At 43.6% G+C, this 14,253-nt stretch overlaps 1 protein-coding gene across 18 annotated transcripts in view; it reads right to left on the reverse strand.

The window, feature by feature from the left end:
* Positions 1–14,253, reverse strand: part of EPB41L3 (erythrocyte membrane protein band 4.1 like 3) — a 131,206-nt gene that overhangs the window by 23,567 nt on the left and 93,386 nt on the right. For 15 of the 18 annotated variants that reach the window (XM_067547401.1, XM_067547516.1, XM_067547462.1 and 12 more), the window contains 2 exons: positions 12,585–12,760; positions 8,893–9,110 (listed from right to left, as the gene is read on the reverse strand). In XM_067547401.1, the coding sequence (XP_067403502.1) occupies positions 8,893–9,110; positions 12,585–12,760 (394 nt within the window). The remainder of the gene's footprint in view (positions 1–8,892; positions 9,111–12,584; positions 12,761–14,253) is intronic. The other 3 variants (XM_067547391.1, XM_067547429.1, XM_067547480.1) reach the window with 1 other exon arrangement.

The raw sequence follows: 14,253 nt of genomic DNA on the forward strand, positions 1-14,253 counted from the left end.
AAAGATGCCTTGCCTAATAATCAACCAATAGTTGTAAATAACTTTTCAGAGGCCCAGGAATGGCCCTCCTTAACAAGGGCCAGCAGCAAGACAAGTACACAGTGTGACTTCCATGTCCCTTTGAAAGAGCAACTGCACTGGCCTCAAACAGGTTACTATGTACAGGAGGTTTGGGAGCAGACTGGAGGAGGGGACATGGGATCCTTGTCCCAACAGCACCTCGTTGGCTGTACAAGGGAACATCATTGCAGTCTACGGGTTAGGGTTCTAATGACAGGGAGGTTCCACTGCAGCCTTGTGGGTAGGGGCTGAATTCCATACAAAGCCTAATTCCTCTGGCTTTGTGTTGGAAGAATGATTTTTTTTTTTTTACCCTTTATGCACAGGCAAAAAAATGCAGCCAATGTTTTTGCTAGGAAGTCCACTCCATCAGTGAAGAACAGGCAGGATTTACTATTCTTTCATTAAGCTGCAATGTTAGGAGGGCATTCAACAAAATATTTAAGATTTTAAGCAAATAAGATAAGGGTGCGATTTGCCACAAGGGTGTGCATGCTGTTAGTGTGCTATGAAGCCATCACATTCCCTTGTAGCCTCTCACTGATATTCTTTTTTTTAAAAAAGCCAGTGGATTTATCATAGTGTTGATTTCTTTTCAGACACATTGGGTCAAATTCAATATGGCCCACTGTGAATAAACAGACTTAGAACTAGCTCTATTATTCAAACTGTGACTACTTGAACTGTGCCTGTTATTACTGTCTCCCTAGACCAGTCTTCCACATTTCACATGTGGCTCCATTTAGGAACAGGCGCTTGCCTGCACAGAGCCATTTGCAAGATAAGGGGCCTTAATGCCAGACACTACAATCACTGGTTACTGAGCATAAACCTTACTACATATGTTAGTAGTATGATCTGGACCTTAACCTGAACATTTACATTAAAAAATTATTGGTTTTTCCCCATTATTTTCCTTTAACCTAGTTTCCAAACAGATCACATAATTAAACACTTCCTGATTCTAGTTAATTTAGATAATGATGCATCAATTTCATAGCATTCCAGAATTAAAAACACAAATAAGTAAAAAGCATTTAATAAATTTTAGATACTTATGCATCAAATTTCAACATTTTTTTCCAATAAAAAGATGAATCTATTCAAAATGAATTCTTTTTTTAACTATCTACCTATAATTTTACATTCAAATTCTATGTTCAAGTCCATACCTGTTCTGAAGTGCCAAACAGATGAAATCTGGATGAAATTACTTTATTATATGCGATATATGCACGCAAACCTTTTCTTTATAATATGAAACAAAATGTCATAAATTCTTCTTCTGCCAGTAACATATTAATGTATTTATTTATATGCTTGGAGAACTAACATTTAGAATAATTCCTGGCATATTAGTTAGACCTGCAATGCTTAATTCAAACTGCAAAACTCCTTATCAGAAAAGTAGAAAAACTATATACAAAAGGTTAGATTTCTTTGAATAAGAATTGAATTGAAAAAATTGGTCCAGTTGCTTCTTCAGGCCTGATCATATTGCCATTTAGATCAATGGCAAAACTCCCATAGGGTTCAACAGAAACAGAAAAGACGGTTAATCACCTTGTAACTGTTGTTCTTCGAGATGTGTTGCTCATGTCCATTCCATTCTAGGGGTGCGCGCGCCTCCGTGCACGGTTAATGGAATTTTCATTGCCTTCAGCAGTACCAGTAGGGCCGTCTCCGGCACCCCCTGAAATCCCATGCACATGCCTCGGTATAGCAGGCGCTGCCGGCCCTATACCCCCTCAGTTCCTTCTTGCCGTCAACTCCAACAGCTGCGATGGGAGGCAGGTTATGGAATAGATATGAGCAACATATCTTGAAAAACAACAGTTATAAGGTGTGTAACCGTCTTCTCTTTTTCGAGTGCTTGCTCATGTTGATTCCATTCTAGATGACTCACAAGCAATACCATGGAGGTGGGCCTGGAGTTACAGATGAGCTGCCTGCAGCAACGCTCTGCCAAAGCCAGCGTCATCCAGTGCCTGCTGGACAATGGCATAGTGGGACGTGAAGGTGTGCGCCGATGACAAGGTGGCATCTCTACAGATGTCCTGCACTAGTACTTGCGCCAGAAAGGCCGCCGAGAAAGCTTGTGCTCTGGCAGAGTGGGCTGTGACAACACCCGTTAGAGACAACCTCGCCTGCTCACAATAAAACCTGATGCAGGAAGTTATCCAGGAGGAAATGTGCATAGCAGAGACAGGTAAGTCTTTCATCCTATCTGCTACTGCAACAAAGAGTTGCGTAGTTTTCTGGAATGTAGAAACCTAACGCTCACCTAACGTCAAGCGTGTGCCACCTTCGTTCTTCCCCTGAGCCATGAGGCTTGGGAAAGAACATTGGGAGAAATATATCTTGGTTACAATGAAATTGAGACACCACCTTGGGTAAGAAAGCGGGATGAGGCTGCAACTGGACCTTGTCCTTACAGAAGGTTGTGTATGGCGGCCCTGAGGTAAGTGCCCTAGTCTCAGAGACTCGTCTCGCTAAGGTAATCGCTACTAGGAAGGATACTTTCCAGGAGAGCAACAGTAACGGACAGGTAGCCAAAGGCTTGAAGGGGGACCCGTGAGCCATGAGAGAAATCCCAAGGAGGCACCAGGTCATGGACCTGAGAATAGTCTCTCTATTCCTTTCAGGAACCTAACCGTCATAGAATGGGAAAAAAATGATTTCCCATCTAGTGGAGGGTGAAAGGCTGAGGTAACCACCATATGAACCTTTAACAAGGCTGTAGGTAGGCCTTGCAGCTTAAGGTACAATAAGTACTATCAAGGATAGCCTGGATCAATGACCGTTCAGGCAGAATTCCATGGGACACTGCCCAGCAGGTGAACCGCTTCCACTTGGCCAGGTATGCAGCCCAAGTGGAAGGCTTTCTGCTACTCAGCAGAATCTGCTGAACCTGCAACGAACAGGCCCGTTCATTTGGGTTCAGCCATGGAGTCTCCATGCCGTGAGATGCAGAGACTCCAGATCCAGGTGAAGTAAGCAGCCTTGGTCCTGGGAGAGGAGATCGTGCCACTGAGGCAACTGCAGCGGGAGTGGAGGGCGGGATGACTGTCAGTTCCAGCAATGAACCAATGCTGGCGAGGCCATGCCAGCGTGACCAGGATAATGTTCATCTTGTCCCTCTTGATTTTCAGGAGGACACTATGCAGCAGTGGAATGTGCGGAAATACGTACATCAGAACCCCTTTCCATTGCAAGAGAAAGGCGTCGGATATTGAGCCCTCCTCGAGGCCGTGGAGACAACAGAACTGTGGGCATTTCTTGTTCCATCTGGACGCAAACAAGTCCACTTGGGGAGAGCCCTGCCTCTGGAAGATCATAGCAGCTACCCCCGGATGGAGCGACCAGTTGTGGTGGTGTAAAAAGGGATCTGCTGAGGCGGTCTGCTGTGTCATTCCTGATGCCAAGAAGGTGAGAAGCTATAAGGTGAAAATCGTGGCTCAAGCCAAGTTCCACAGACATACCGGTCCCTGCAAAGGGCTGAGGAGCAGGCTTCCCCCGGCCTGTTGATATAGTACATGGCCTCGGTGTTGTCCGTCAGCACCTGTACTACCTTGACCGCAATGAAGAGAAAGAACACCCCGCAAGCCAGACGTATCGCCCATAGCTCCCTCATATTTATGTGCATATCTCGCTCCCCCTGGGACCAAACTCCTTGCATGCTGTGGTTGGAGCGGATATGGGCCCCCCCACCCCAAATCCAAGGCGTTCGACATCAAGGTGATCGTTGATCCTCGAACGGCACATCTTGCAGCAGTGAGCGAGGGTCCTGCCACCATTCTGGTGAGGACGGGACGACCGTGACCACTCAATCCAGGGAGTACCTGCTCAGGGTATACAGCGAGGCCAGCCACGACTGGAGCGGTCTGAGCCCTAGGAGTGTGAGCCTTACTACATATGTGCAAGCCGTCACATGGCCTAATAACTGCAGACAAGATCTGGCTGTTGTGATGGCGTACTCGCGCAGGTGAGCGATAATGTCTGACATGGCCTTGAAGTGCATCTGGGGCAGAAATGCCCTGGCCTGCGTGAAGTCAAGAACCTCTCCAATGAACTCCATCTGCTGTACCAGCGCTAATGTCGATTCTGCTCATTTATTAACAGGCCCAGGTAGTGGCAGGTGGCACATACGAGGTGCAGGCTTTTTCGGACCTGAGACTGAGACCTGCCCTTGATCAGCCAGTCATCTAGGTATGGGTAAATCTGCACAACCTGGCATCTTAGGTGCACAGCCACCACCACTATACATTTTGTGAACATTCTGGGCTGCAGATGAGAGGCCAAAGGGTAACGCCGTAAACTGGTAGTGGGAGCGGGCCACGATGAAGTGGAGAAATCACGTGTGGCCTAGAAAAATCGTGATGTGGAAATATGTGTCCTTTAGGTTGAGGATGGCATACCAGTCTCCTGGATCCAAAGAGGGAATGAGAAAGGTTAGAGAGACCATGTGGAACTTCAGTCTCTTAAGTTATTTGTTGAGACGATGCAGGTCTAGAATGGGCCTGAGACCCCCTTTTGCCTTGGGAATAAGGAAAACCAGGAATAAAATCCTTTCCCCTTCATGTCCGGTGGGACGTCCTCTATAGCCCCTCTCATATGAGAAGATGCTCGTGAGAGGGGTCCCTGAAGAGGAACGGGAAGGGAGGGTTGTGAGGAGGAGGGGAAGAAAACTGCAGGGCATATCCTGCCAAGATTATGCCAAGGACTCAATGGTCCAATGTAATCGTGGCCCACTCGGAGAGGAAGGGAACAAGTCAGTTGAGGAATGGATGGGAGGGAGGATTCTGTTTGGAGACTGGAACGCCATCCTCGGGTGCACCTTCAAAGGGGTTGGCGCTGGTCACTGGAGTGCCTAGCAGGCCCTGGCTGGTTACTGGGGCAGACCCTGCAGTCGCCCGGCACCTCCTAGATCCCTTATCTCTGTCCCTTTGTCTATAGGGGGCGAAATGAGGAGGCTGATATCTCTGCTGCTGCTGAGAGTGGAACTGACGCCTCGAGGCCTGGGGTGTATAAAGGCCCAAGGAATGCAGCATGGCCCATGAGTCCTTCAGACTATGCAGCTTGGTGTCAGTCTGGTCTGAGAAAAGGGTGGACCCATTAAAAAGGAGGTCCTGAATGGACTCCTGCACCTCCTGCAACTGCCCGGAAGACTGCAGCCACGAGCACCGATGATGCATGCAAATCGCCAAGGCCACGGCCCTTCTGGCTGAATCTGCCATATCAGAAGTCGCCTGCAGGGCCACTCTAGCCACTGTTATACCCTTCTGGAGGATGGTGGCAAAATCCGGCTCCTGCTCCTAGGACAAGGCTTCCCCAAAACGATTGAGGGGAGTCCCAAAGATTGTAGTTGTACCTGCCCAGAAGCGTTTGCTGATTAACTATGTGAAATGGCAGGCTTGCTGTTGAATACATTTTCCTCCCAAAAAGGTCCAGTTTTTTGTTGTCCTTGTTTTTGGGAGTCAAGCTAGGCTGGTCCTGCCTATCCCACTCGTTGGCAGCCGCCATCACCAGAGAACCGGGGGATGGATGGGTGAACAGATATTCAAATCCCTTGGCAGGAACATAGTACTTTTTCTTTGCCCTTTTAGATGTCAGAGCCACAGATGATGGCGTCTGCCACAGGGCTTTCACCATCTTGAGCACCCCTTCGTGTACAGCCAGGGTGACCCGGGCTGGCACCGCTGCTGCCAGCACATCAAAGAGGCTGTCCGAGCCTCCTTGACCTCCTCTGCCTCCAAACCTAAATTCGAGGCCACCCTCTTAAGTAGCAAGATCTTGGTGGTCCCGAAAATCGCCCAGACGACCCTGATGTGACCACCTCGTCTGGGGAAGACGACGAGGTCTGAGCTCGCACAGAAGGTGGCGGCAACCCCTCCTGGGGGTTCTAGTCCTTCACTGAAGCCATGTTGTGCACTCCCTCCAGGGCACTGGCTGTACACTAGAGGACCTATATGAGAGAGGGCTTGGGGCCACTGAGATCCCACAGGGTTCCCAATATGGCCACTGTGCCGGCCATTGGCCCTGGGGCCAACCAGAAGCTGCAGAGCAGGGAATTTGCTCCTGAGTCCTTGGAGGGTGGCAGTGCCCCAATTGGGCAGCAGGGTGCCTGTCCTCCCTTGGAGAAACTGACTCACTGCTAGACAACAATGAGGAGGCAGCAGCTGGCTCCCTCCTGGTGCGGTGCCAGGGGGGTGGAGGAGCAGTGCCCCGACCCCCGAGTACCATACCGCTCTGATGACCGCCGTCTCTATGTTGGGGAGCATGAGGAAGATGACCGTCAGTGCCACTCACCTGACTGATGCTGGGCTGCCGAAGATCTGTGCTCTGAGGATGAGTGAGACCGGTTGCATCAAAGATTGGCACCTGAGGACCAAGAACTTGCGGCGTCGTTTGCTTTTAGGTGATGGCTCCCTTTCCAGTGACCAGGTTCTGTGCTGTGCGGGTATGGGCAAACTCTTCGATGCCAGGGAGCGGGAACGTCGCCGAATCCCCTCCAGAAAACTCCCCTGCGCAAGAATGAACGGGATTGGTGCCATCCTCCAGAGCAGGAGGCCCTCAACGCTAGAGACCACAACCATTGCCGCGAGGAGACCGATGACCACCTCTGGAGAAGATGGCAAAAGTAGGGCCATCAAGTTCCTCACTGCCTGGAATGCCTCCAGCGTCGATGGCACAGTAAGCTGAAGAGGCCCCCTTCCGCTTTCAGGAGTCGGGGGTGGTTCTCTTATTGGGGTCACACTTCTGGGTGGCGATCCCCTCTCCTGCAGACCCTCAGTTGGCTGGTCCAGAATGGGTCCAGTGCTTGACCCTGCTTCCCTGGACTTTTTTGGTGCAGGCGGATTTACCTCTCCTTCTGAGTCTGCAGCCTGAAAGCCTTACAGATCTTACACTTCTCCTTCCTGTGAGCTTCCCCCAGGTACTTTAGACAACTGTCCTGGGGGTCACTAAGAGGGAAGGGCTTGCTGCAGGAGACGCAGGGCTTGAAGCCCGGAGACCGGGGCATGCCCAGCTCCTGGGCGAGGGTCCTAGCAGGGACTATTCCTAACTTAACTATCAACTATTAACAACTACTTAACTAACATAGAACAAATAAGAAACAACTATCTAACAACTACTGAAGGTACTGAAGACGCACTTGCAAAGCAAGCAGTTCCAGCAACCCTCACAGGCAGAAAGAAGAAACTGAGGGCGTAGGGCCGGCGGCATCTGTTATACCGTGGCATGTGCGCGAGACCGTAGGGGATGCTGGAACTGGCCCTATGGGTACTGCTGAAGGGAAAATAATTCTGGTAACCATGCACGAAGGCGCATGCACACCTAGAATGGAATCAACATGGACAAGCACTCGAAGAAGAACTGCGTCTTTAATAATATTTTAAAATTGCAGCCCTCTTAACTGATTACTTAAACACAATTTTCATTTTTGAAAAATAAATTATGTATTCTGGGGATGATTAAGTAACATAATAACATTTCTTCTGAAAATCTCATTAGCAATTTCTGACCATATGTCTCCTTTGAACTGCAGCTCACTCTCCTGCTTGACCCAAGTTAACAATCCCCTAAAGACAGCATTTGTTTCCAGTGGATATTTGTTTTTCCCCCCTGGACATCTGAATCTCAATGTAGGCTTTCCATTCACAATCCTTGTTAAAATTTACAAAGGTATAATTTTTTTTAGAAGATAGAGCTCTAAAGGATTTGGGGTACACTTTGCATCAGTACATTGTTTCCCTCAATTTTTGCACCTGTAACTTAATTGCAGGTGCCTGATTGAGAACTTGCACCTCTAATTACTTACCTCATTGCATGCACATTTTAGCAAGCTCTCAGATTTGCACCCATAATTTATTTTGTGGGTATAAAAATTTGTGTGCAGTTTTGTGTGCAGAAAGGCTGGGGCTCACCCTTTTAGAAAATGTTCTCTATAATATGGAGCAACAAAGGTCAAGAAATGGCCCTTTGCATTATATCCCAGATGCAAATATCTCACATACTTTTTTCTGATGTAGTGTAGGAGAAAAGGAAGATTGTTTGGCTGCATATTTCTTGATTCTACCTGCTTTTTCCTCAGTGCTAAACGCTGAGGCTCAGCCTCAGCTCGGTTCGTCTGTTTGATTTACCCTTTATCAGGAATAGAACAAGCTGAATTCCAGAGTTATTGGGACAGGAGGATGGGATGTGGTGAATGACAGAAATTCACATGAATGAGGAGTAGAGAAATGCCAGTAAAAATAGGCTTTTCAGTGCAAAACTACATAAAAGGGAAGCAAACACCTTAATGGGCCAGAAAAAAAAATGGTACAGTACACTAGCACCTAGCAGTTAGTGGAATATATGCCCATTAAGTATGTGCTGAAGTATGGAATGTAACCAGAAAAAACAAAACAAAAAAACAAAACCCCAAGAGTGATTCTTCAAACACTAAACTCTGCAAAAAAACTGAAAAATGTTGTTGCTTATTCAAAAGCGAACAATATAAAAGAAAGAAAGAAAGAAAGAAAAAGTGTACGATGTAAATGCCGCTTCTTTTAGATGTTCCCTGTAAAAACCGTATCACACTGACAGTTAAACCAAAAAGCTTCTAAACCAAATAGCAGAAAGCATGAATTAACTTTAAATACATTGCATGCATATCCTCACTATTGTGATGAGTACATTGCATCATAAAAATATTGCTTATTACACGCTTAATACATATTATGCTTTTTCTTATCCTTACTGAATTTTGCTGCTCTCCCTCTCTAATCATTACTGTGCTTCTACAAATACTTCACAGCTGGGTCAGTTAAACAGTAAACCTGGAAACTATACCTTTGTGTCATGGCGTATTGCAGAGACTGGAGTAATTTCTGCTTCTTTTTTTTTGCCCTCTTCCTCATCTCTTTCTTCCTCTGCCTTTTTCTCTGGAGTTACAGTAGTTATCAAGTTGGTTTGAGAGATGCCCTTTGTTGTGATGTACTGGCCAGTACCAACCTCTGCAGCAGACATAGAATCCTTCATGTACATTTCATGGTTTTCATTCACTGATGCTAAAAGCAAATATAATTTAAAGAGATAAAATCTGAAGTAGCTTGGTTCTGCAGATCTGAATAAAATTAGAAGCTGGGTTAGTAAAACTAATTTTGCTGAAAACATGAAAATATCATGTTTCAGGAATCCGGAAGCATGCATATATACTTAAATAAAAGTGTTATGTATTTACTTTAAAGGTATGGGTTGTGTAGAAATACATACAAACACATTTTTCAGATGTTCTGTATGTGTGTACACACACTACATTCATAATGCATGCATTATGCTTATTTTTAACTGTTAGTAAGCTGTTAAAGTGCTTAACATGTTGAAATATCGGAATGAAATGAACGCATTGCAATATTAGTAGGCCAGGAATGTAAGATAAAATAACTATGACTTCAGCCATGGGTACAGGAAAAAGGGTGTATTTTTGAATATCTGTCACAATATAACTTAATGCAAATCAAATGCACTGTATAGAGCTGCACTGCATTACACAAAATGACATTCTTAATGTAACACATGCATAACATCTGAGAATCAAGAAACAGCTTTTCTCTTTTATTATTATCCAGAATTAAAATCTGGCAGTCAAATATGCTCACAATCTCAATAACAGACTGGCAAAAATATTGTTTTCAGGTCAGTGGGACTATCTATGTGAGTAAGCCAAATCGGACATGGTTTTTCTCAGTTTTAGGTTTTAAATGTTCAATAATCTATAAACCTAAATACATATAAAAGATTCCAAAAGTTGCAGCAGATTAACAAACAAAATACAAATATATGCCCAGATTCTGCATGAGAGTAACTTTATGCATGTAAGTAGTTCCTAATTCAATGGGACTGCTCCCATTCATAAGGTTACTAGCACATGTGAAAGTTTACACTAGCCCTGATCCTGCAATTTCATGCAGTGCTGAATGTTACATTCACATCTGCATTACAGTAATGATGTTAGTGAGCAAATCTGAATGTCAAAAAACCTCCCTCCCCGCCCCTTTGTTTATGCAAATTAATATATTTTTAAACTTTGTAGATCCTAATACATTTATAGGAAAGCATTTCAGATTTCTTGTCTCTTAGATGACCTTTGGCGTGGGGGCAGGAGGCTGTTTGGATATTATAAACACTTAAAATAAAGTAACACAGAAGGTTAATTTCTGCTTGGAGTTGCATGCACAGCAGTCAGGTCACTAGTTGCTTGGTAACCAGCACAAAGCCTATTAGAATTAGAAGGATCAAAATTAATGAATGATAAAGCACCATTGGCATCAGTTTCAGGGGGAGAAGGGAGGGATTGTCACTAACATGTTTAAATCACAGATTGTTTTCTCCTAACCTCAGTAGTCTTCATTGTGCATCATATGTGAAGCATTTGTGATATCCTTTTGTCAGCATTTGTTTTTTAAAATGCAGTCATTTCAAATAAAGCTTCTTAAAAGACTTTTTTCACACACACACACACACACACACACACACACAAAATCATAAACCATTTATGTATGTGCAACAGTACAGTACTAAAAATTGATCAAGTAGTTTAGATTTCTGAACAGCATACTGGTTTAACCTAAAGGAGAAGCAGAACCTTGATTTCCATGAGCTACAGAGAAAGAGAAAGGAGGAGGAAGGAAGTAATATTAACCTATGCCATATTATTCTTGATATTACATAATCTAAATTCAAGTATGTAAAAAGCTGCATGTCATATCATGCTAAGCAGCTATGCTAGACTGGGAATCAGAAACAAATGCTATTTGTTACCCACTGAAGAGAAATTATTCAGCTCTGAACTTCTATCATATTCTTATGCCATTTCCATGCAGAAAATTAAATTAAAACCTTCATACAAAACCAATAATTCATTTAAACCCTGGAGAAAACTTTTAATGTTGGTATGCTACATACAGTAGACCACACTTGCAGATGCAAGCAGTCCAGGCAAACACTTCTGAGTAACTCCCAAAAGACGTAAGTAGTTTGCAGTAATGGGGCTCAGGACTGAAGCCAACAAAGGGTGTTCCCAGAGATATAGCCCAGGGATACGGCCTCCAGGCAATTTTTTTTTAAATTATTGTACATGCAATTTACATGTATGCATCCCATACTCTTCAGAAGGGTCTTTATAAGTCAAGGAGAAAAGTCATCTCTGGCAGGAATGGGCTAGTAACAGTCCAAGATGGGAAAGACAGAGAGTTTATATCTATGTAAAATCTGACAACAGGCGTATTTTATTGTAATTGTTTTCCATTCAACTTTACGTATTTCTGTTCACTGTTTTTAAAAACATGTACTTACCCCAGCCTCAACCCCTCTTCCCCCCATTCTCAAGGTCCACCTCTACACACACACACTGAGCTCTCTCTCACTCTTCCTCACTCCCAGCTTAACTCCCCACACACTGCTCAGCCTTCTTCTCATCCCTTCTCTTGGCTAGTGAATCTGCAAGGTATCTTGAAGGGAAGGGGTGCATTAGGCTGGGTGCCTTTCACAGTCTTCAAGACTAGGAATTTTGTTGTTCTCCTCTGACTGGATTAAAGGGGATCTTTTCTCTCAAGATCATCTCTTTTCCTCCTGCAACTTAGAAAGGCATTCAATGGAAGAGATTCTTGTTCCCCAGTGGAGATCAAGTACACCATAGGAAGCTGGACCTCTGCCTCGGCTTGTCTGGGTAGCAAGGTGGATGGTAAGACCCATCTTTGTAGTTGGGAGCCAGGAGGCACTGAGTGGGGGAGTTGGATTCTGCGGGTTGCTGCTGGGAATGCCTGCTGAGATTCTTCATAACTGAAATCAGCAGCATGGAGTGGAAGTTAACGAGGTGCTATTTCTATGTCTCGTCTCACCATACTTTGTGTTCCTTATACATCAGACACCAGCGACAGGCACTGGTTCCACAGTACAGTCCGTGAGCCTGATAGCAAGGGGGAGCTGGCCAGCCCTTTAGTTCAAGAAAATAACTAGCCCATGAGTTTCCTAATCCAGACTTGACTGCAGATGGTATGTTCAAAGGCCTGACTGTGGTTGGTGCGTTCAAAGGCCCCTGAGTGACACAGGCAAACAAGTTCCTTTGAAAGTCAGTGGGACTTTTGCTCCTGAGTGACTTAGGAGCATTTGAAAATCTCACCCTGCTTGCTTAACTGGTGCTCAGCGGTGTGATTATTTAGCATCACCCAATGTCTGTCCAGAAGCAAACGCTTTTAAATCCACCCACATGGACAACTGTACGGAAAAATTTTATGTTCTCTTGCCACATAAGCCTTATGCTGCAGCCTGTGCAAACTTATTACAAGCAGCAGAAGGGCCAATACTTATTTAAAGGCTATCTACTCATAACAAAAAATCATCATGAATATACTTACAGGTCTCATTCAGCAGAAGCTCAAGGGATATAAGATCACAAGAGGTTTATATATATTCTCTGGCACTGTCCTTTACAATTATAAATTGTGACAAAACTCCGAGGAAGACAATTAAGAGGATCTTACCCCCATCCAAGCTGCGAGACATAGTGTAACGTTTGCTAGAAGAACGTTCAAAATAAGGTGCAGGACGATCTATTAGTGCACTGGCTCTTCTTGTTTGGGCTTGTGTTCTTCCACTGTAGCGGAATTTGGAACCCAGTGTAAGGAATTTCTTTGGCGGTGCTTCCGGTAACAACAGCCTAAAACACACAGAAAAGCACAAATATTATTCCAAACACCAAAAAATGTATTGTGTGGATAAAAAAGCAAAATGTGTGTTTTTATCTATCTTAATCAGTGTTCCGTGAACCTCTATATAAAGGGAAACGTAGAGCATGCCCTTGATATCACATTACAAAATTACTTAGCCAATGGTTTACAGAAAGGCTGAGTTTTTCACAAAGTATTTATGGGGAAAATCATGTTGTTTGATGACTGACTCTCTTCTCGTATTAAAATAAAGATATACACCTCAACATTGGTTTTTTTCTAATAATCAAAAAGCGAAACAAAGATTCCATGTTCTTGGAGACTGTTTGAAACCAGGATAAGGCCCTTGCTTACATTTGAGGTTTATGTTGGTGCAACTACAGTGGAGACTGGATATTGAGCCTCAGACTCAGGCCAGATTCCCAATGTACACAAGGCCCTCTGTGCATATAGGTGTTAGAAATTTTGAACTTGGGACCCCCTGTATTCTGCAATTACATGGCTAGTGGAATTTACTCTTTCCCCTTCTTACCATGGAGTCATACTGCAGAATCTAACCTTTCCTTTGTGGGGGAGAGAAGGGAGTAAACGTATTTTTACCCTATGTGATTGCAAAGAAAACTTTCCAAATGTGAACCAAATGTAATTAACATAGGTGGATACAAATCGATGATTTAAAAAATAAAATAATCAGACTTTTTAATTTGAATTGGAATTTTTAAATTTAAATGAAATACAGGTTTATTTTAAAATAATAAACTTATTTAAAATGAAATTTGAAATTCACAACCTATGTTAAAGCCAAAACTTACTATAATATATTAAAATCATTCGCATTAAATTAAAAAAATATTAAGCAGTACATGCTTGCTGCCGAGTTATAAGTCAACCCACTGAATTGGTGGAAATCACTAGCGAGGCACCCAGTACCAGAGTTCCCTGACATGCTAAACCAGTTTGACACAGCAGTTTGCACACTTCTGCAGGTGCAGAGAGAATGTATTCTTCTTTTCAGTTTATTCAGCTAATTCAGTTCAATGGCTAGCTCATTCAAAGTTAAGAAACCAACTGGGAGTCGACAAAGCAGGAAAGTTTGTTTTCCTCTTCCAATCTATGAATTAGAACTAAGTGTGAAAGGGTAAGATCTATTAATTCTAAAATCTTGAAGGACATGGTGACCAGAAACCAATTAGCTAGTTATAGATAATATTTCCTTAGTTTTAAACACAGAACATGTTTGACAAATTTATGTTTTGTGTATCCACAACATTTAAGGTGATTTTATAAAAGAAACAAAAAAATGTTGTTTTTGTGCATTTTTATTTGCATTTGAATTTCCATTCAAATAGAGGGTGATATAAATCACAAGCAAAAAATTAATCATCTAGTAAATAAGAAATGCTTCATTCACCATTTTCTAACATAATAAAAATGTAGAAAATTAAGAATCTGGATGAATGTAACTTAAGTTATATAATTGCTT

The sequence above is a fragment of the Emydura macquarii genome, unplaced genomic scaffold (genome assembly GCF_026122565.2).
Source record: "Emydura macquarii macquarii isolate MOO-44397 ecotype Brisbane River unplaced genomic scaffold, CSIRO-AGI_Emac_v2 contig_212, whole genome shotgun sequence".
Classification (NCBI taxonomy): domain Eukaryota; kingdom Metazoa; phylum Chordata; order Testudines; family Chelidae; genus Emydura; species Emydura macquarii.